This window comes from Phoxinus phoxinus, assembly GCF_949152265.1.
Source record: "Phoxinus phoxinus genome assembly, chromosome: 5".
NCBI lineage: Eukaryota > Metazoa > Chordata > Actinopteri > Cypriniformes > Leuciscidae > Phoxinus > Phoxinus phoxinus.
The window spans coordinates 23,216,306-23,240,061 of NC_136880.1; the positions used below are offsets into that span (position 1 = coordinate 23,216,306).

General features: G+C 37.3%; 1 protein-coding gene across 8 annotated transcripts; it reads left to right on the forward strand.

The window, feature by feature from the left end:
- Positions 1-667: 667 nt before the first annotated feature.
- prrx1a (paired related homeobox 1a) lies at positions 668-23,415 on the forward strand. Of its 8 annotated transcripts, none has more exons than XM_079614028.1 (6): positions 699-874; positions 10,988-11,120; positions 17,813-18,506; positions 21,123-21,298; positions 21,462-21,643; positions 22,564-23,415. In XM_079614028.1, exons 3-6 carry the CDS (start codon positions 18,260-18,262, stop codon positions 22,694-22,696), a joined length of 738 nt encoding a protein of 245 aa, XP_079470154.1. In that variant the 5' UTR covers positions 699-874; positions 10,988-11,120; positions 17,813-18,259; the 3' UTR covers positions 22,697-23,415. The 8 variants fall into 8 exon arrangements, 6 of the variants coding, with proteins under 6 accessions (XP_079470156.1, XP_079470154.1, XP_079470152.1 ...); XR_013797837.1 differs by lacking the exon at positions 10,988-11,120 and adding an exon at positions 22,168-22,242 and having other exon boundaries at positions 736-874; XR_013797838.1 differs by lacking the exon at positions 10,988-11,120 and adding an exon at positions 22,168-22,242 and having other exon boundaries at positions 770-874; positions 17,782-18,506.
- Positions 23,416-23,756: the final 341 nt, after the last annotated feature.

The window sequence follows — 23,756 nt, forward strand, 5'->3', positions numbered from 1 at the left end:
AAAGTGCAGCCACACATAGTGGGTTGCTGTGTTTGCCAGCGCTCTCTTGCTGATGGCAATATTGAAGTAATCTCAACCAGATGTTCATTAATGGCTTTTTAAGAGATCTCAGGGAGCGAGGTGGAGAAGCGGCCCAGATCTGCGCTCTGATCTCAGGCTCGCTTTCGCCGTGCCAAGGGCCCGGAGCTCCACAATAACACACATCATCTGACAGCTCCGCTCCCTAGCAACCGGCCTGTTTACATGGACAACACTCACCACAGGAAGGCTATTTGCAGGCTTCCCTCGCAAAAATATATCTTTCCCTACAATTATGAAAAAATTATGAGTTTACTGTAAATTGCTAAGAAGGGATTTTCTTCACTGGATGTGTCTTACTATACACAGAGGCTCATAAATGAGGTGAAAGAATGTGACATCACTTAGGCCATTACTAAAAAAAAAAAAAAAAAGCATTTTAATGGTTAAAGCCTTTAACCTTAGATACCTAATGAAATTAAATACATGAATCAGATAGATTGCATTAGTAGTAGTGGAGATTTTTTCACTAACTCTTTTTGCAAGTAGTATGTTCCTACACAACTTAGAATATGTGGGTTTATGTGTTAGATTTCGTGCGATTTGGGGTATTCATTTTCATAAAGAATGTTTAGGCCTACAGTAGCCTATACATTTTTACCTTTCCCTTTTTGCAGGTTAGCATTATCCATCTACAGGCCAGTAGGTGGCAGCAGTGACTGACTTAATGAGTGAGTCGTCAGCCCCTTTCACACGTAGGCCTACAAGCCCCTTTCCCACACGGTAAATTATTAGAATGACTTTACCGGTAAATAAACAAATATGCTGTTTGCAACGGCGTTCCAGCTTTTGACCGGTAAGAGACCATACACACATCAGCTCCAAAATACCTGTAAATTATGTGATGTCAGTCATCGGAAGTGATCTTTAATCGCCGCGCCGTTGTCTTCATTCGCCAGCATGAGAAGAAGCGCTTTAGTTCACTGTTCAATTTGACAACATTTCTTGATGTCTGAGTAAAAAGCTTGGGGATGACCAAACAGAACACGTTTTGCTCGTATATACACAAGACGTGCATTATATCCAGCAACTGCAGAGCCGCAGCGCTGATGAAGGGAAAAGACGGCAGGGTCTCGAAAAAAAGCAGCGAGACGTGGCAACGGTCAAAGGTTAACATCTTGCGCATATGTACATAGCCTAGAAAAACTATTAAAAAGATTAAAAACAGCGCTGAGTAATCAAGTCATCCCCATAAGAACTTTATGATTGGCCCAAAGCAGATTTCTCACGTAAGCCCAGTCTGACCTCGTCGACGCGATCAAGCTAACGTTACCTCTTTTTTTTACAGTCTATGAATAATCTTTATTCCGCGTTCACACAGAGCACATTACTGGTAACGTTATAATTGCAAAAAAAAAAAAAAATTTACTGGTATTTTTGAAAAGGGCCATGTTCACACATCTTTGGTAATTTGTCCATAAAGACTGTAAAGGGGCTTACAGTTTTATTTACTGGTAAATTACCAGCATTACACTTTTTTTTGGTAACCTTGCAGCCACTCTCTCAATGAATCATTGAATCATTTATTTAACCGATTCGTTTAAAAACATTGATTATTGAGCCAAATCCTGAATTCGGAATTGAATTATACTCTTACTATTTATGCCTGAAGGATATAGGCCTAGTAGCTAAAAGTAGCAAGAGTAGGCTAGTATGTAGTTATTCGAATTCACCAATAATCATTTAGGCCTACTCAACCGTTGTTGAAAAACACTTGTTTATTCAGGAAAGAAACATGTCTTTATGAGTGAATAATTTAAAGGTGACATATTATGCCCCTTTTCACAATATAAATCTATGGTGTCCCCAGAATGTAGCCTACCTGTGAAATTTCAGCTCAAAATACCCCCCCAGATAATTTAATATAGCTTGTCAAATTTGCCAGAAAAAACACTGGCAAATTAAGAAATACTATACTCTTTTAAATCTATACTTCAGTTGTATTGTACAGTTATTGTCAAGTCATGTTTAAATAAGTTTCAGTAGGTAGGAATAACAGCTAAGAATAATAACATTTAAGAATAACCTTAATAACAGGAAAGAATAAGAAATAATGTTAAGTAGGCTAATGCAGGGTCCAAAGATAATATGGCGAGTTTTGAAGTTGAGACACACACACAGATATATAAGGCATATTTTAAAAACTTTTTTGCATAAAAAGTATATTTATTTGCAACAGTTGTGTTAACAGCAATAATAAGACATTTCTGTCGTAAGAACAGCTATTCAGCTGATGGACACCATGCTGTGTTGTCAGGGGAACATCCCAGGTGAAAATAATGAGGAAATTGCGCTGTCTTTCGTTGCTCCCTTCGCCAAGTGCGTTCCAAACGGCTAGATAATGGCACACAAGTGCCCTGCTCACTCCAAAGTCTCCACTTCAAGGGCTCTGCCCTTCGAAGGGAGCAGGGCATAGGGATGCTCTCTTCCGTTTGGAAATTATAATAAGCATGTTCGTCACTTATTGGGGTCCCCTGGAAACATTTATGTTGTGGCCGTTGCTATTTGCAGTGCGTTTCAGTATTTGGTTGTGTTGTGAACTTTTGCAGCGTGTTTCTGTATTTGGTTGTGTTGTGAACTTTTGCAGCGTGTTTCTGTATTTTGTTGTGTTGTGAACTTTTAACGAAGTTCAGAGTCAAAGCCCTACTGTGGATGGAAACGTGCAGATTAAGGGCCGGTAATATTATAATAAGATCCCCTTCCTACATCAGAAGGGGAGTGAAATCTGATCGGTTTATTTTTTTGACATGCTTGCAGAGAAAAGTTTACCAAAACAACGTCACTGGGTTGTCACTTTTCACATTTTCTGGATGACGTTTGCTTTTCACCGGGGACCCGATTATAGTCAGATTTTCATGATATGTCCCCTTTAAAAATATCTTATTTTGTGTTCCGAAGATGAACGAAAGTCTAACGGTTTTGGAATGACATGGTGTGTAAATTATGACAGAATAAATTTTTTTGGGGTGCTTACCTTTAATTGTAATTAAAACATAACTAAATAGTTCACCAGATAAAGATACATAAACCTAGCAGTGAACCATCAGAATAAAAAAATAAAAAAATAAATGATGAAATCATGTGACTTGGTGAGTTTGATCAAGTTCCGATCCTCTGATTAGAAACTAAAGATTTGTAAATGTTTCGAAAGCACCCTATACTTGCAAAGACTTCTAGCTTTTACTTTAATTGGAACAATTTTAATTGGCGAAGCAAAAATACACAAAGTTACTGGTTGTGTCTAAAATGGAAGTTACAATTGGAATTATATTCTTGTTTATTGAACTGCTGATTTTATATTTTTACTGTTGTGGATATCATCACTCAACATACCTTCAGTAAACACTATGCAGTGCCTCCTGTTCTCCATATCACTTATCAGAGACTTTTTCTTTGTTTCTTCAGAATCTCAGAGCTTTGCACAGGTTTATGGGGTTTGCAGTGCCAGAGCACACTATGGCAAGCCGTTTTAGCTTTTATTCATTTCCAGGATATGAATTCTTGATATCAACAATTACATTTTCACTAGTTAAAATTATAGTTATTGATATCAGGAATTAGATTTATACTAGTAACAATGGCCATTTTTGATATCAGGAATTACATTTCCACTAGTAACAATGCTAATTCTTGATATCAACAATTACATTTTTACTAGTTAAAATGTTAATTCTAGATATCAAGAATTTAATTTTTGATATCAAGAATTTAATTCTTGATATCTGTAATTGTATTTTCACTAGTGAAATGTCACCATAGGCTGCCATTCAAAATCAATTGTTGATATCAAGAATTGATTTCTTACTAGTAGAAATTCCAATTTCACATATCAGAAATACAATTCTTACTAGTAAAAACCTTTATTTTTGATATCAAGAATTCAGTTGTCACTAGTTGAGATGTCTATTCTTGATATCAACAATTGAATTGCTACTAGTAACAATGTTAATTTTTGATATCAATAATCCCATTTTCACTAGTGACAATGTTAATTTCTGATATCATGAATGTGATTGTTACTAGTAAGAAAGCCATTTTAGATATCTGAAATATTATTGATATCATAAATACATTTTCAGATATCAAAAATGAAAAATGTTACTAGTAGCAATTCAATTGTTGATATCAAGAATAGACATTTCAACTAGTGACAATTGAATTATTGATATCAGTAATTGGCATTTTTACTAGTAACAATGTAATTATTGATATCAACAATTACATTTTTACTAGTAAGAAATCAATTCTTGATATCAACAATTGATTTTGAATGGCAGCCTATTGTGACATTTCACTAGTGAAAATACAATTACAGATATCAACAATTCAATTGTTGATATGAACAATTACATTTTTGATATCAACAATTGCAATTGTTGATATCAAGAATTCAATTGTTGATATCAAGAATTCAATTGTTGATATCAACAATTACATTTTTGATATCAAAAAATTTAATTGTTGATATCAAAAATCTAATTGTTGATATCAAGAATTCATATCCTGGAAATGAATAAAAGCTAAAACGGCTTGCCATAGCACACTTTATTTGCTCCTCATGTGCACAGACTGCAAGCTAGTCTGGTGCTGTTGAGTCACTCTCGATGGTTTTGATCAACAGAACACCATGTACTTCCTTTGTTCCCTAATACAAACCAAACATGAACACAACTGAGCATTATTGAGGTTTACATGCATTCCTAATTAGACTTGGGCTTTTAAAAATTACTAAATTTAGACCTTTCTTAGATCTACTCAGAATAAAACCCACAGCTTTCCACTTTTCACCAAACAACACATCCAACCTCAAGAAAATAGCATATAATTGAACAACCAAATTGGACTATTAGCATTGCATGATATGGCTTGTTTGTGAATGACAGTGCGCTATAAGAAACACGACAAGTGGTTGCAATAATTTCTGTAATAAATCAGCAAATCTTGAGAGCGCAGGTATTTTCCCTCCATCATTCTGACTATAATTGACGCTACTCTATTCGGCAAGTAGGCACCACCAGTCCTGCCAGGAGGCATTTATGTCAGAGAGTCATGTTTATGGCAAACTTGAAATGATTTCCATCATCTCTGCTGCTAGAGGCTGCTTCAGGCCTTCTTTTGTTCTCCTGGTTTGCAATGAGCATTGCAACAATTACGCAACTGTAATGCTAATGGTGGTGGGTTTATAATGGACGTTGTGCTGTTCCCTCCAGACTTGGGATCCCAATAGACTGAGATTACCTAGGCAAACCTCAGCACAGATGGGCAGTGGAGAAGTCCAATTGGTAACAGATGTGAGCCCCCTGAAATGCTGGCTTGGACACCACAGATACATAGGCCCTCAAGGCCATCACAATAGTATTGATCAACTACAAAAGCAGCATTTGTTGACATAGGTCTAATAACACATAATTATTTTAGAGCTGCATAAAGAATCTTGTAAAAACTCTGAAAGCAAATTAATGCCAAGAGTGCATTTTAATATTCAGTGCACTGCACTTAGGTGTGCCTGTGCCTATGTGACAAACTGGGTTGTGTATTTGGGTGAGGCCCAGTCTTGTCTAATAAACATATGGGAAAGCATAATAAACCGGGGAGTATGGCTATGAGCGTTTGTTCTAAAGCCCCTGAGGTGAGCCCCTACACTCAATTACCTCTGTAAACATCCCACAGCCCACATTTCTCTCGCTCTTTCTCTCTATATGCGGCTGAGAGACTCACTCAGTTGTAATCAGCCCATATCTGGGCAAGAGTTTATTTATTGGGCTGAAGGAAAACAAAAGAACATTTTGAGCTAGCTAAATAAACTAGCTATTAACCCTATCATCCACTTAAACTAATGGATTTAGCCAGTGTTTGCTTTTTCTGATACTTACACAAGAGGTGGCATTTTAATGGTGTTAAATAGATGAGACAAGCACATGGATGTTGTTGTGGATGTTATACTGCAGTTTCAGCCTGAAGATGCAGTCACATGACATTAGCAAAAAAAAAAGGTCTTTTGTCAATAAGTTAGCGATGAGGCACAGCTCACACAGAAGTCACTTTCAAACCAAGCAGCTTTCTGTTCATCAATGCAGTACAGAAATACGCAGATAAATATTTTGCCCTCATGTAAATGTTCCTATCGTGGATTTCTATTGATATGACTGGTTCCCTTTCAATATCGCTCTCTCAACGTTGCGTCATCGATAACGTCATGGAGAAGCAACTCTCCTAGAAATACTGAAGCCTGATTGAATCATGCTATTCCCTTGCAAGCGCAAATGACATTCAACCGTGCGAATCTGGGGCAGCAACGCTCTCTATATAATGCAACACTGAACGGCATTTCCTCCGAATCTTTCTCCTTCAGACAGCTGTTCTGACTTCAAGAAGCCGTTTACTGCTTGCCGATGAGATTTGCTCCAACCAGCGGACAACACTGGATTCCCGCTCTCCTGCTTTGCATTTTGTTATGACATTTTCTTTCAGCATTGAAAAGACCAGGCTATCCTCACTGTGAAGTTATGAAGGAGTGTCAGGATCCTTCGCCTCCATATCACCATCATCTTTGATGATAAGCAGGCCGCTGAAGCGCTTAGGCCTACACCCTCCACTGCCCAAAGGCCATGGAGTAGGAAGCAGCGGCAGCCGGAGGCAGGAGAGTCAGTATCCTCGTGCCTCGCTTCCAGCTGAACTACTTGTGATTTTCGCCTCTGCCTGCCGCACCCAGGCTGAATCAAAAAGCTGGCATAGGTCCCACAGGTCCCTGTTTTCTGAACGTGCTTACGACATAAACAGCGTCCCACCTCAGTGTGGCATTCTGCCTTGTATAAAGCATGAATTGCTCTTGCTGCTTACTTACATTAATTAAGCAGCCCCCCCCGCCTCAGCAATGTGTGGTACTGTCTTTAATACACTACCATTCAGTTGCTTTTTTATGATAAATCCCCGGCTGTGCCGTTGCTTTCATAAAGGTGTATGGCTTTGCTTGCACTAACCACTATGTAGGTCGGCGCTGCCGCCGTTCATTGCCTCGCTATGATAAACACCGGCTGTGCCACTATTCTCATGATAAGGTGTAGAGCTGCTTGCGCTATCTGCTATATATATATCTCATGTCCCCCTTTTAAGTTGGGCAACGGAGCCAATTGTGAAAAAGTGAAGACTCAATAACAGAGTCTTTCTCTTCCTTACGTGCTGCAGAGTGTTGGACGAACGGCCTTGTATGCTACGTCACCTGCTCAAAACAAATGTGTGAAATCCTTCTCTAGGATTTGCGCCATCATGGGGACTGATGATGACATACATATTGTAATTCAGAATTAATATTTGTTTTAGCTCTAGTTTATTTGATTATATTTTGTTGCAAAAGTTGTTATATTTCAGTTTTCACCATTAGAGTGATTAGTGTTCCCTTTGGTGAAGTATCTTCTATTTCAATTAATATATATGTACAACTTTTTTGGTGCATAGATAGATGTATATTTATATAATTGTGTCAGTTTGCTGATGAACAAGTTAGCCAAACTAAGAAACTTTTATATCGCTATTATGGTCAGCTTAACTTAAAATGAATGCCTCTTGAACTTGGATCCGCAATTACAATATACTGTATTTGAGTTGACAGAACTTATTATGTTTGATGAAAGCACATTCCAACTTGTGTGTGTTCCAACATTCCAAGTCTTAAAGAGGATTGCCTCAAGTTTTTAAGTTCTCTCAACTTCAATGCAACTGTGAGGGTGTTAACATTTTTATTATCACCCAAGACTAAACCAACCGTTGTTGACAAGCAGTATCTGGGTTAAGACCCTGCCACAGGCCTCAGGAAGTTTTCTTCAACCCCAGATGTTTAGTTGGTGGTCAGACACATCAGCTGAAGTTACATCCACTGCTAAGCAGTTTCCACAGGACAGCGCACCCATGTTTAAAGCAAATGGGAAGTGGTTCCAGACAAATTCGTGGAAAACTTCTATACTGTGGCCAGTGCTTATATTGCAAGTTGCCAAGCTCTATATCTATGTCAATGTCTCAATGTCTAGTTTGTAAATATGAGCGATCCTTTAAAAAAGTAAATAGCAGAAAAGGCGATATAATATTACAAGATAATATTGTGCCATACCTCTTTATGCATAAAAGCACAGATATAGGACCCTAACTTTGGACTGTTCATATCACTTGATGCGTTTGTGACTTCCAGACAGATTGTCCGTGTATGGGTGGTGGTTGGGATTTTTCATCAACTTTTTCTGCAGGTTACAACGATACACCAGTAGGTGGAGACATCTATTGGGTATGTAATACATTATATTCTATTTAATCAATTACAATACAAATTAAAATAATATATAGGCCTAAACATAACATCGTAGTGTTTTAAAACTCTGGGACTGTCGATTTAACGTATTAATTTAATTACTTAGTTATGGAAAAATAACATGTTAAAATTATTTAACGCACCCACCCTGCCCCACTCCAGACCTATGTCATTTTCCATTTTATACAATTGATTGATGATGAACATGAAGCAGGGCAACAACTCACTGCGTGATTTAGCCTATAGAGTGCAAGGCCCCTGTATCATTTTTTTCCCTATATTTATATCACATGATTAAGCAAATTCACATGCATAACGAGTGCAATATCAGCGCTGTTTCGAATATCATGAGTGAAAATCTGATATTGATTTTATACAACAGTTCAATAAATAAAAAGTTAACATTGTGTTATTTTAGACAAGATATTGTCTGTTTTTGCTCAATATTACCCAATTTATTTCAATACAAAAAAACAACTGTTAAATGCATCTCTCCACACTAAATTGATGCCATAATGTGGCATACATGCATTGTGTCATACTACACAGCTGACGGGCAAAAATAGCTACTATAGTTAATTACATTACATTGCCAACAATGATAAAATCAACAACATTTGGTCATTTTGAAGATGTCGGTTGATAACATTTGAATTAAGGTTGGCCGGCCGACCCTGTTGCAAGTCCTCTAAGTAACCTTCTTACATACAACGTATGGTCTCACTCATTTCATCACCTCCCTCAACAGCCTGTCAAATCTGTCTTCACCCCGGTCACATTGGCATAAATATAATACATATAGGCATATATATGACTCTCCAGATTGGACATGCTGAATATTTTGCATTCTATTGAGATCGCTACTGTTTGAAATGGAATATGCAGGGATTCTGGCTGAACTCTGGATGAGCTTGAGTGCTTTTGGTTGGAAAAGGGGGCTCTGTGACTTTAGGTCAATGGGAACAAGATATTGATAGGGGCACTGGGGTTTTGACAATTTCTGCAGCTGACCATGACTTTAGTTTGATTGTGTATGAGTGAGTGCATTTGGGGCTAGATCAAGGAACCTGGCTTTTGTACAGGAAAGGGAGATGTATTGGTCCTAATGGTAATTGAAAACATGAGGGAAGTCTCTGATGGTAACACACTCCCTGAAGAATGTTCAGCTTCCACTAACTGGTGCGCTCAATTCATTCTTGAATGACAGTCCTAAGGCCAAACACATAAAACTCATGAAAGCCTTGTGTTTAAACACGTTTATACAAGAGTTAGTTCTGGTCCTCAAATTTGATTCTCCAAGCACTGATATAGAGTGCTGCAGTGATGACATATTTTTGTATGCCAACCCGGAAGTTACATCACCCTGGTTCCCTCGACAGAAACCCCATAGGATGTTTTCTATTGGCTATTGGATTTTTGCACAAAATAAGTTCTGTTAGAAGTTTATGATGCTTATGTTTTGATCATATGGATCTTCACAAAATAACACAACTTTTATCAATTTTGAAGTCTAAATACAAACAGTAGTAGTACAAATCTAAGACTATAAATTAACTGCATTCTAGTCATATGACTATTAAGTTTCTGGCAACTTTTTTATTTAAAAAATATTTTCTATGAAAGTTTGAGATCATTTCATTGTTGTAGGTAATACTTTCAGTACCTTATGCCTCTGAATCTATGCCTGCCTACCCTCATATCAATATCAAAGTTATTTCTAGAACACAGTTCCAGTAGTGGGATTGAATGTGAGATTGAATAAGTGCACTCAATAACGTCCACAATGGTTTCAGACCCCCAAATGCCTGTTCCCTCAAATAGTGCCCTATTTAAAGTTTTTTGGCATTGGCATTGGCCAAGTTTTTTGGCATTGGCAACCCAACTTTTATTTCCAAACAAAATCCAACGTCTGTCCGACGTTGGGTTCTGACGTCAACCCGACATTCAATTCCAACCAAAATGTAACCCCTGCAACCAAAATCATCCCCAGACTGACATTACTACTTTCTACTCAAGGACCTTAACAGAAATGTAGTGGAGTAAAAAGTACGATATTTGTCTTTCAAATGTAGTGAAGTTAAAGTAAAAAGTTTCCAGAAACAATAATACTCAAGTAAAGTACTACTCAAAAAGTGTACTTGAGTAGTACAGTACTCAAGTAAATGTACTTTGTTACTGTCCACCTCTGTGCCCTACCCTACATTTTCCACTTCAGGTTACCGCCTGACCTTTCCAACTTGATTGCGTAATGCGTGAAGTCGTGAACATTATATAATGTTTTTTAGAAAATGGCTGATCGTTTGTCAAGATAAGCCTTATTCCTCGGCTGGGATCATAGAGCCATTTGTCCGTTGCTCTAAGTCCACTATATGGAGGAAAAACCTGGAATATTTTCCTCAAAAATCTTAATTTCTTTTCGACTGAAGAAAGAAAGACATGAACATCTTAGATGACATGGGTGTGAGTCAATTAGCAGGAAATTTTAATTCTGAAGTGAACTACTCCTTGAATTTTCATTACTTGAAAATTACAAAATTACAAAAAGCACACACAATTCAATATACAATTCAAATAATAAATAAACCTTTTGTCTTTCGTGATCCTACACAGCTGTCTCTTACTAATCAGTTTTACCAAGCCCAGAAGGGGTCTCTCCAAGTGGACAAGGAGTTGGAAAGAGCGCTGTCCACCCTGCTCTGGGTCTCGGCATCCCAAACTCACTGCAGATGTGGACAGCTGTAAGGTCAGGACTTGAAATTAAGGGAGTCCATTGGTGGTTAGGAAAAGGGACACATCCTCCGTAAGGTCAGGGTTGTCCAGAGAGCACGTGGCCTCTAAACACATCAGAGATGTGAATGTGCACATGAGAGACATATGCAAGTACATCCATACACTTTGGCTATTTGCCCTTCTTGAAGCATTTATTTACCTTACCTTTTCTCCTGACCGAGTAGTGCAAGATCTTTTTAAATGTTACCATTTTAAACGGCTAAAAGGACCTCTGAACTTGGGCTGCATGTGTTCATGGAGCTGGCTTGATTTTCTTTAACCTCTTGTCTCAGAGAATACCCGACTGGCAATTTCCTGCCCATAAATTATGTCGAGTTTCTTTCATGCTCAACATTAGATAGGTTTTATCAAATGTTTGCCTATAATTTTTTTTATCAAAGAATGTGTGTTTAAAACTTTGAATGTGTTGTAATGCACGTCAGTTTCCTATTGCTTCTATTTGTTATTGTACTATGTTTTTTGATCAAATGAAATGAAATCATTATGCAATATTTCGGTTTTAGAACACGCTCTAATTTCAATTATAGAATTTATTTTACAGACAATTGATAATGATAATTTGAGCATGAAACAACATTTTATTTAAAATTAGTTTAAACACAATCATAAAATCTGCAGGAGACAGCTCTGATAAATTCATAAATTTACGTTTAATGTTAATGTCTTCCGCAACAATTTCGACAAGTTTTCAGATTCCCAGGCGTGTAGAACTGCATCTGTTGGGAAGCAAGGCTTGAACGCTGAGCTTCCAGTCTATGCTATGTGTGCTATGTGTAAACTGTGTTTGCACTGCGCAAATCTAAAATATTTTGAAACCTAATTTCCTGTTTCCTGCTTGAATCCTTTCTGCTGCCATGCCAACATTCGCCTCAGGCTCCTCAGCTCTTACATCCCATCATATTGGTGGAAAAGTTGGCTGCCAATTTGTTTGAGTTAATGGGTGATAGTCGATGAAAACACTCTCTGAAGTCCTGCTAGAGTTGGCATGCGGAGGAGGAATGACAAGCAGCCTTTGTGTCTGAGAGTGGAGTGTTTAGAAACTTCAGCAGCGCTCGCTGCATCAGCGTGTTGATTTATTTCTTATTTGTGTGTTTTAGGGTTGGTTCACTCAGTATAAATAAACCTAAAGAGTGAAATGATGGCTTATACATATCCTGGTCATAAAACAAAGCTTATTTTTGATTAAGTGCTCTCAAATGTTCATTAGCTGAGATTCAAAGGCTCATTCAGAAAGGTTACAGTGTGATGAAATTATGTGGGTCATTAGAGCTAAGTATATAAATCTTAACACCACCCTTGATGAACATGTGTTTGTTGATCTTAACAATGTTTTTTATTAAGTTTTTTTTTTTTAGTGTACACTGCTGTTTAAAAGTTTGGAATCAGGATTTTTTTTTATATATATATAAATTAATACTATATTTAGCAAGGATGCATTCAATTGAAGACATTTATAATGTTGCAAAATATTTATATTCAAATAAATACTATTTTTTTTTCTATTTATCAAAGAATCATGGTTTCCACAAAAATATGAAGCAATTTCAACATTGATAACAAGACATGTTTCTTGGGTAGCAAATCAGCATATTATAATGATTTCTGAAGGATCATGTGACACTGGAGACTGGTGTAATGATGCTGAAAATACAGCGTTACCATCAAAGGAATAAATTACATTTTAAAATATATTCACATTTAAACATACATTTTTACCAACCCCAAACATTTAGTGTATTTCAATGAGTGTTTCTCACCCAGTGTTGTCAGCACTTTATAGAGAGCTGATGCTAAATATAATCAGAATATAGTCGGTTTTCAATTTTTGAATCTCGTCAATCCCAAATAATTAAATAACACAGTCTTTCTTCGCTAATATCCCATATTTGCTTCTTCTCAATGTCCCGTGACAAATTGATTTGACATTTGTCCTTAGGCATCGTTTCGGAAAGAAATATGACTTTATGGATTTGGCCTAAATGTGTCTTTTGTCTTGACATATAGTAATGTATTCAGTCTTAGAAACACAATTATCATATTTTCATTGATGGGCTCGCTCCGTCTTTTGCAGCCCATGTGTTTTCTATCAGAGCCCCTCATTGTGGCAGCACAGAGAAATTCCTCATATTGTGACTAATGGTCATTACGTTTTCAGGAAACTTTATTAGATATTAATAGGCAGCGCTGTGAAGTTGGACCTTTGGTGTCAACAGACTTTTTCAATGTTCCAATGCACACATACAGTAACTGTTTTCTTTCCCAAATCCACATCAACTGTCTCACATCTCTGTCTGTGTTACATGGTTCTTTCCTGAAACCATAGGCCTCTGATTTCAGAACCAGGCCTTGCTGATAAAATCTGAATTTAATAGACAAATAAGGGAAAATTGAATTAGCGTTGCAATCTGCACAGTCATCTTACATCTGTGTTTGGGAAAAGCTGAAGCAGACCAACACTATTCTCCTATCACGGCCTATGATCGCAGTTCTCCACGAGGACCTGCAATAAGGCCCTGCCATTGGCCCATCACTCAATAACTGGGCTAACGGCCTAACACTTCCCATTAATAAATGACTACTTCTCCTGGCCTCTCGCTCCTTCAGAGGTGATATTCATCACTGCTCTTAATTTTGTTTATCTTTTCATGCTCTCTCCCCTCAGCGATGGCCATCAATTAGCCTCTCTGGCCTTCATCTTCACGGCTTCAGCCCGTCGGACGGCAGGGTCAAAGGGTTAATATAAGAATGAGCCTAATTTCCAAACAGCTTTAAGTCCCTTGAGGTCTCTGGAATGAAGAGGTGGTGCTTAAATGCTGCTCTCCAGGCCAAGATGACCAATATATTATGAACTAAGACAACCGAGACGATAGGGAAATGATCATTGTTGCTGTGTTTCAGCGTTGTAGTCGGGGATGTTGTTGGCCCTATTGCTCTGCATTGCAGCAATGAGGTCAGAGAATAGCAAAATACAAGTAAGACTCATCTCTGTAAGGGATCTGTTGTTTATACGTTTTGAATTTGATCAGGCGTTGTCTTGGTAAAGTATATCCTTTTTGGAGTGGTTACTGGCAGTACACATTTCAGAAGCTTTATCACCAGGTATCAGTTGTAATTTATTTTATTTATTTAGCTATTTTTATTGATTTATTTATCGCTGGCTCTCATTTAGTCTAATCTAATTTCCTTTAACAAGATTGGAAATGCAGTAAAAGCCACAGTATTAAAATAAATAAGGGCTGAAGATTGTTAAATAATTTACATTCGTATCATCATATTTAGTTTTTTCCAGTATAGACAATTTCAAGGCAGGTGTTTTAGGCTACTTGTTTGTCTTTGTAAATATACTCATTAAAATAAAACTAATGGAAAATTCATATATGAGCGTGCCATACCAAACAACTTAGATGTGTGAATGAGACTAGTGCCTGTTTGAACAGTAGTTCATCTTCATAGAGCAGCATTCCTCTGGATCTGCTTTTAATTTAGTGTGGTTCCTCTCCAGACAACTTGGAAAAGTGTGTAACATGAGACGTAAAAAGTCTGTGATAAATACAGAGCACTAACGCCGCTGGCCACGCATTAGTTATAGATTGTAGCTTTTGACACAGTATGTAAACGAAATGGGTTAAATAATTGGATTACAATAAATCATTAATAACTACTGGACATGTTTTGGGGGGGGGGGGGGTTTCGCGCGGCGTAAGGGAAAGTTAGACACCTAGCTTAGCCTTTATCTTATATTTTTTTGCACTTTGTTTTAAAGTAATGTCTAAGAAAACAAAGCCGTGTTATAAGTCCACTTTTGCTAAGGGAGAGGCTATAAAAATGTTAACTCCAAATTAACTGATTTTTATAGTCACTTATGGACTTTTTAAACTAAGGTTTGTTTTGTTTTTTCTTCATTCCGACTAATGTGGGTTTATATGTGATAGGTTGCACTGTAGTTCTCAGGCCCTTGATTCTTTCCTTGCTGTGCTCGTTAGACAAACATAATATAACGTGATGTTATGAGAAAATGTCCCGATGCTGAAGCAAATGTAAGCTGTGCACATGTATGTTTGTGATGCACACAGGTATGTGGCATGTATTAAAGGTTCGGCACGAGGCCTTTTTACAAGAGGATCCGAGTCTGATCATAATAATTATCCTATAATGAACGCCAATTCATATGGACATGTGATATGATCCTTGTTACAAATGATCCGTGCGCTGCTACAAAACGAAGTTGCTTTCATGAAACTTATTGTCCTCCGTGTTGCCGATAGGGGAAATATATGTTTTAAATAAAACGAATTTGATTATTAATAGGCCTGTGTCGATTCACCTTATTATAGGCTACTTATGTATTATGACTGATCAAATAAACTTGATAAAAAATATATCAGTCCAAATGTTTAGGGAGTTATTCCTAACTAACTTTATTTATTTCATTCATTCGTTTATTTGGAGCAAATTTCATATAGATGGTGGATTGCATAAAGTTGCACGTGAAAGTTTTTTTTTTTTGTATGTTATTCCTAAATTCCTGAAACAATAATAACCACAGTAATAATTTAGTTCCATTATTTACGACTTAGGCTACTGTAGCCTAGGCCTATATTATGCTCATAAAAAATTAAATCGTATACATTGTCCGAACTAGGTAAAATGTTTCACCTAAATAGGCTAATAGTGCTATCATGTTTAAAAACTGATCTTAAAAATATCATTATTGGCCTATATTAATGTTTTGATTCGGTGGTTGTTTCTAGGCCTACTGTTTTCAGTTAATTGTCTTTACTTTCCGTCTGCATGGTTACAAGCAATAATGCGATTGACAACCGACGATTTTCACAAGGTGAAAATATGTTTTGCGTCTTGTTTTATTGTCAAATATTATTTGTTGCTGTCAGTGTGACCATCATGGCCTCTATTTCTTTCGATATTAAATACAGAGCATGTCTTGTCCTCCAAATAAATCCCACCACCACATTTTAATACATATAACCAAACCATTTTAATACATATAACCAATATATTGGCTATTTCAATATAGCTAGGCTAAGTGCGCTTATTGTATTTTTTTCTCTATGCAAACATGTAGGCCTATTGTTTTATCGTTTCAGGGTAGATTATTATTTTTACTTTATCCAGTTCGCTTTACAATTTGACTTTTTATTGCCTATACTTTTCGGGAAAAATAGAGGTCAGGCGTTGACTTTTTATTACTGTAATTTTGTTATAGTGCATAAATGTATTTCTTTATCCATATTCAGATTACTCTTAAGCCCTGCTCATGAAGAAAAACATGCTATGGAGCCTGATTAAAGCTTTTGTTGCTGGTAAACTATATGGGCCTGGTTTTGTTTCCCTGTATTCCTCCAATTTCTTTCTTTTTTTCCCCAAAAAGACTCAATGTTTCGATATGTGGCAGATTTATGGGCAGAGTAAAATAATAACAATAAAAGCAAAGCTTTGCGCTGGCACAGGGCAGCGAGCTGGGCTTCGAGGGAGAAATGGGATCTTGGGGAAAACTAATGATGAAGAAAGATCTCCTCAATCCAAGCTCCTTAATTAAATGCACGGAAAGAACGAGAGAGGCACTGCACATCTGGATTCAATCTGCGCCCCTTTGATGGCATCAAGTGTTCTTTTCCCAGACCTAGGCTAGGAGGCTGACGGAGGCAGCTTGGAGCCTGAACTCATGTCATTGCGACACATGCAGAGCTCGATCCCCTCCTGTCGAGAGACTCTTTAAAAGCGCACGCAACGCTTCGAAATCCTTTGCAAACCGATCATGGCCTGAACGCACGATACCCATAAGAGCTTTGCCAGTGTGTAACTTTGATTTTTGTGTGTTCGTGTTAATATAGCTTAACATCAGTTAACCACAACAGCCTGTGATTTAGGGTTAGGCCTTCAGACTATTTGCATGCAAAAAAGTGATCGTGATGATCACTAAGACATTTAAGTCTGTTCAGTGATCTAATTCCACGTGGAACAACGGGCAAAAATAATGATTTTCGAGACAAGGACAAATGTTGGACCAAAAATGACATAATAAATAAAATGAAAAATAAATGAAAAATAAAAAAAATGATTTCAAGGTCATTTTTGACAAAATGTATTCTTTCATAAAAAGGTCAAAACATTTTTGATCTTGGGGGGGGGAAAACGCATGACAACAAAAATGGTTTCCTGTTACGCTATTGATTTGGATTAATAGGCCTAGTCTATATGACAACAAAAACCTGCTTTTAATTTTTTTTAAAGAAATAATTACAATAAAAGATTACAAACTAGAGGCCTGTCTAAATTTAATTAGACATTGTAGGCTAGTCTTTGTCTATATTTGACCCAAAATAAATATCAGTGACTTTTAATTCAGAAATGTGGTGGATATTTCTTTTTATAAATGTAGCTATGTATTTCTGTATAACTCGAATACTGTATCCGGACCACCCCCCAAAAAAAGTATCATCAATAGGCTAATTGACCAATTAATTATTAAGTTTTTCAGTGTGGATGTTAAGGGGTTGAGAAAATATATATTGCTTTGTTAAACGTTAGAAACGCCGACAAAAAAACATTGCCACGTAATTAGGACTTCTTGTATGTCTATCATCCCTCCCCAGGGATTCAAATGCTCGTGTATTTGACTCGCAGGCTCCCCCCTCAGCGCCAGTCTGCGCCGTTTGAAGTACCGGAGAAAGGAGCTGAGAGAGGCTCGTCCGACCTCCTACTATTGGGCGTAAATCGTTCATCTGAGCCATCAAACATTTCTCGCCAGAATACTCCTTCCCTCACTCTCGGAACGAGAGGAGAAAGTCTCTGTTGCAGAAACTAAGAGGGAGCCGTCGGGTAGAAAAAGACGAAGACTTTGGCGTTCTAGATTTGGAGATGTCTTTCGGCGATGCCTTTTTCCATAAAGACGCATGATTGTCAAGTAAAAGAGCGATAATTACGCTTGTTTGGATCCATATGACACATTGACCTACGGATGTAGAAATCAAAATCAATCTGTTTGTCGAATATAGAGTGATTGTTTGAGGTCAAGACTTAACCCATGTTGGTTAAAGGTAAAGGATATCTTGGGTTTCGTCAGTTTGCGTCATGACTTCCAGCTATGCTCATGTAATGGACAGACAAGCAACGTTTCCTAACCGACTGGAGAGTCCGATCACCGCGAATCAGGATCATTTGCAGGCTAAGAAGAACTTTTCCGTCAGCCACCTGTTGGATCTGGAGGAGGCGCGGGAGATGGTGGGAGCTCAAGCGGACGAGAGCGCAGGGGAGGCGGGCAGGAGTATGCTGGAGTCTCCGGGACTTACCAGCGGCAGCGACACGACACAGCAGGAGAGTAAGTGCATGAGCAGAGCAAGATCCCAGAGATTATTTCAGTATTTAAACATTATAACATTGAAATATCAGGACGGATTTGTCCTAATTTAATAAGAATAATTAAAGCCAATTAAGATTTCAACTTAAAAAAGAAAAAGGAAAGGAAAATGAGCTACTTCATTGACATTAGTCAGCTTCTGTTTAGGGTCTCCCAATTATTTAACGAGTGAATGATGAATTTGCACACGCTAATATTCTTAGGCATAGCTTAGGCCTACACACTGTAAACTAATAGCTTAGATGTGATTAGCACCTTAGCGTGCCAAAAACGGTCCCGTTAGCAGATGAGTGACAATGATAGACATCAGTAAGATACCGAAGATGCGGGTCACTTTAGGCACCCATATTAGCGTTACAAGAGAACACGAGTTCCAACTCTGAATGCGTGCTTCATTTAGCCTACTACATGCGTTAAGTTAGCAATTAATGGCATAATTTGTAGTGTGTTGTTGCTTTAAACTCCATTCGTTTAAACAATAGGCCTTGAATAAAATAAAATAGCCTACAGCCAGGTCTAATAGTTTTCTTCGATAGATTAATTCCATTAAGGTTTGTTAAAATAAAACAATATCAAAACAACATTTTAAACTTTTCATTGGCCTAGTGTAATTCACTGTAGCCTACAGTCATTTTACCAGTCGGACAGTTTCTATTTAGGCCTATTTAATATTTTCCCCTCAGTGAAGCCAACAGCTAGTGATCTATCTGCAAATTCATAATAGGAAATATAGGCCTAGATATTGTAAATATTATAGAACTATACGTTTTAGATTTAAATAGGCCTAGTCCAAAGTTTCAATTAATTAATTACTACTGAATTAAAGTCAATAAAGTGGTTATACCGTTTACATTTTCCAAACTATAGGCTACCTGGGTAGCTATGTTTACCAAAACTGTTCGTTTAATTTTATAGATCATGATTTATTAGCATAAACATTGTAGGCCAGGCCTATATTTTTAGGCTTCATATCCATACATTTAAACGTGAAACATTACGAAAATGATTATAGGCCTAAAGGAGCCTTTTGCTAAAATTGCAGTCTTGCTTATTTTGCGAAAACTATAGGCTATGCTCTAATGGGCTTTGTTTATTTTTTGCACATACAATTTTTAATATTTATTTTTTAATCAACGAAGCCAAGAAAATTAAAACGAAATAATAATTCTAAACAATAATAATTGTAATAAATAAACGTAGGCTAAATAAATATTAATAGTTGGGCGCGTGTATTTCGTACGTCGGAGAAATAAAAGGCCTATTAACCACACGATTTAAGACTCGAGGGCATTTATAGGCTATGTAATTCCCCCCCCCCCCCCCCCCCCCCCCCGAACAATTAAAACATCTGAGATGTGAATTCAGATGTATTATTTTAATGACCTCTGAATAACCATACTGAAATGAAGTTAAATCTCCAGTAGGCCTATAAGCGCATTTAGCTGATAAAAGACGATAAAGTCGAGATGCTTTTCGTTGTCACCAAGCACACAGCTGTCACATGTGGAGCTGTTCATGCTCTGGGCCTAGTACTGATAAACTCTTCTTTCAACTTTCTTCTTATTTTACTGCCTTGTAGGAATTGGGGCGAATCAATTCGTCACTGTGGTATTTTCTCCCTCTCTGGGAAGTTTTATGGAGCGATTTAAGAACTGATTGATGTAGCCCATCCAAACTAAGAGGAGTGAGTCTGAAACTATCTGTTTCTCACCGGACCAAAAAAAACCCCTAGACATTATAGCCTACTAATTGGCATTTTACTACTAGAAGAAGCCAGAATAATTTTAGAAACAAAAAGTAGAAGACAGAAGAAAATAGATTTCATCAAATACAAAAAATAAGTGGGAAACTGATACATGTAGTTTTATTTAATATTTTGGCTTATGTATCATTCTATAAAACCTTTAAAAAAACATTTTTTTATGTTCCATTTCTGTAGGTGTAATATAATTTATATAAGATCTAGACTGAAAGACATACAAGTATTACAACACATCAAATACTTTATTTAATAACATTTTCTTCCGTTAATAAAACCCCTAAAGTTATCCTCTAAAAATATTTTCCCGCACTGTTTATAAAAAGCTAACATCAGAAACATTGTCAAAGTCACATTTCTGAAAAGATTTTATGTAATCATGAAGAACAGTCAAGAAATAATAATAATTGTGCACATTTTTTCACAACATGATTAGGGTCTTATTGACCCCCAAAAGAACATATGGGGTAAGCGGGTTTATTAACCTAAAATGTCAGTTGATAATTTATAAAATTGGAGAAAAATTGCTGATTTTTAATAAATAAGGATCAGTGTTCTTGCTTGCACACTCTTTACGGGTTTAAGAAGGATCATCACTTTTTTCTTAAGTATAATTTGTATTAATTCTCCGTTAAACAATTACAAACTTGCAGTTTTTCTAAGACATGTTTGTGACTTTTGGCTGAATTTCCATTTGCTAGTTTGACTTAAGCGTAATTCTAAGAATTTAATATTCTTTTTCCAGTTAGGCCGTTATGAGTACAGACCTGCTATAATGGGGATATTCATGTCATCCTTAAATGTGTGTGTGTGTGCAGATGAGCAACTCAACTCAGAGGAGAAGAAGAAGCGTAAACAGAGACGGAATAGGACCACGTTCAACAGCAGCCAACTGCAGGCCTTAGAGAGAGTGTTTGAGAGGACGCACTACCCTGACGCTTTTGTTCGGGAGGATTTAGCACGCCGAGTCAACCTCACTGAAGCACGAGTGCAGGTTAGCCATGGTCTACAGAATGTAATCGTGCTCACTGTCGTCATGTGGATGCAGCATCCTTGTACTTTACCTTCTCAAACTAAACACAATGCTCCAGTATGATGATAAGGCTGCTCGTCACATTATGTACATGTCTAAGTGAGCACCTTTCTTGATTTTCCAGGTGTGGTTTCAAAACCGGCGGGCGAAGTTTCGTCGAAACGAACGTGCAATGTTGGCCAGTAAAAATGCCTCGTTGCTCAAGACTTTCTCAGGAGAAGTAACAGCCGTAGAGCAGCCTATTGTCCCACGACCCGCTCCCAGACCCAATGACTACCTGTCCTGGGGCAGCTCACCATCGTACAGGTTAGAAGTCCACCTCATTTTTTTCCATTGGTTATGCATGAGCTATACCAATATTTTGGGTCATGAAAGTGGACGGCATCTGCATAATGTTGAATGAAAGTAGTATACTTGTAAATAAATGTTTAAAATATTCAACTATCCCACCATTTCAAATGTATAACCATGCGATTTAAACATGCAATGTGTTAGAATGAGACCCTCAAGGTCAAGGGTTCAATTCCCATGAAATGTATACAACTTTACAGTAAGATTCCATTTGTCAACTATATTAGTTAACATGAACTAATGAAAAAATAATATTTCAATATTATTTAATGTGTATGCGCTAAAATGAACTAACAGTGAACAGTTGTATTTATCAAAATGTACCGCTTCATGTTAGTTAATGCATTAACTAACTAACGTTAACTAATGGGACCTCATTGTGAAGTGTTACCCAATAATTGCAATGTCGGTAGCATTGGATAAAAGCTTAGATTTACTTCTATTTACATGGAGCTGAATTCTGCAAACTCAACCAACAGAAATTACATCAGTGATACATAACCATCAATAAGAAAAGCAGTTTAAAGGATCACTCAGACAACTCTACGGCTTGAGTAAGAAGCATTTTTATGAAAGATTTCATATAATTCCTTACCAGAAATACCACTTTAGATTTCTGTTTTTTTATTTTATTACTGTAAACATCCTTTTTAAACTAAGGGAGTGAAAACTATTAAAAGTATTAATTATTATTATTAATATACAATTATTGTCTTGAAATTAGAAATGTGGTGACATATGCTATCCATATAGAGTTTTTCATCAAAGTCAATAAAATGAATAGAGACAGAACATGCATTTCTGAGCGTTTGAATGATCCATTATTAATGAAAAGTGTCAACTCTCATCCTGACAACCTGAATTCTCCGTTACAGCGCAATGGCAACTTATTCTCCATCATGCGCTAACAACAACACAGCCCAGGGCATGAATATGGCCAACAGTATCGCCAACCTGAGACTGAAGGCCAAAGAATACAGCCTGAACCAGGTACCCACCGTCAACTGAAGTGGACAGCAGGGCTGTCAGAGACTCTGAGCGATCCCAATGTCCAGTCCCCACAAAACTGGCATATATGTTGTTTTCTGTCCTCCTATATGTGTTTTACTCTTATCCATCAATTCTACAAGGAAACGAGAACTTCTCCAAGGTACCGAGCTTTCCTGAACCAATGATTTACATAAGACTGTCATGTTCTGGGCATGTGGGAAAATGACATGTGGGAAAATTCAGTTTTGGAAAGCACAAAATGGAAACTTTTCTCTGTTCGCACTCACTGTGGCGGCGTGAGTGTGGTCATCCCGTATGAAGACTGTGGCTTACTATAGATTTCTTTCTCGAGACCACAGGGATTTGATGACCTCTGCGGAATCCTTATACTACAATCTTGAGGACATCTGGGAAGTTTTTCGGATTTCCCCTCGATTTCTCCTTGGAACTCATAACTATGCACTGAGGCCACAAATTGGGATTTGGATATTTTGATTATTTGGAACTGGCTGAAATTTGGCTACCTTATTAACGTACTCTAAAATCACTCTTCGCTGTTTTCAGTTTAAAACATGCCAGGGTCATTTGTTCATTTTGGCATTTTCAGAACTCTTGCCATATATGTATGCAAGTAATGAATTTGGAGCCTTGTTGATTTTACCCATTTATATTGTCTAAACATATCTAAACATGTAATATTCCTTTTGCAATAAAGATGTCCAAGCAGTTTAATGGCATTGTGCTTCAGGGTTAGAGTGTCCTCAAATGTCTTTATGGCCTGCCAGAGAACAATTTGACTATGCTTTTTTTACCACAACTATGTTCAAGATTCACTAATAAGCACGTATATAGACTTTTCTTATTCTCTGTTTTGTTCTGTTGCTGGCAGCAGTTCCACGTATCAGACATCAATTCCTATTTCATTATGTGCGTGAAGAAGAATTTTTAGAATAAAATTAGATGAAACGTACTCCCACCATTGGCCCATTGAATCACACCATTACGTAATAGAAGGAAAGGCAGGTGAAATCATTGAGAAACACATGAGTAGTGAGAGTTAGAGTTAGTGTGTTTGTGG

What these genes read in the sequence shown, in the direction of transcription:
- prrx1a (XM_079614030.1), top strand. Translation starts at nt 18,260, where the DNA reads ATGACTTCCAGCTATGCTCATGTAATGGACAGACAAGCAACGTTTCCT. An exon ending in TCACTGAAGCACGAGTGCAG is followed by an intron (nt 21,299 to 21,461) that starts GTTAGCCATGGT and finishes TTGATTTTCCAG; the next exon opens with GTGTGGTTTCAAAACCGGCG. An exon ending in GGCAGCTCACCATCGTACAG is followed by an intron (nt 21,644 to 22,563) that starts GTTAGAAGTCCA and finishes TCTCCGTTACAG; the next exon opens with CGCAATGGCAACTTATTCTC.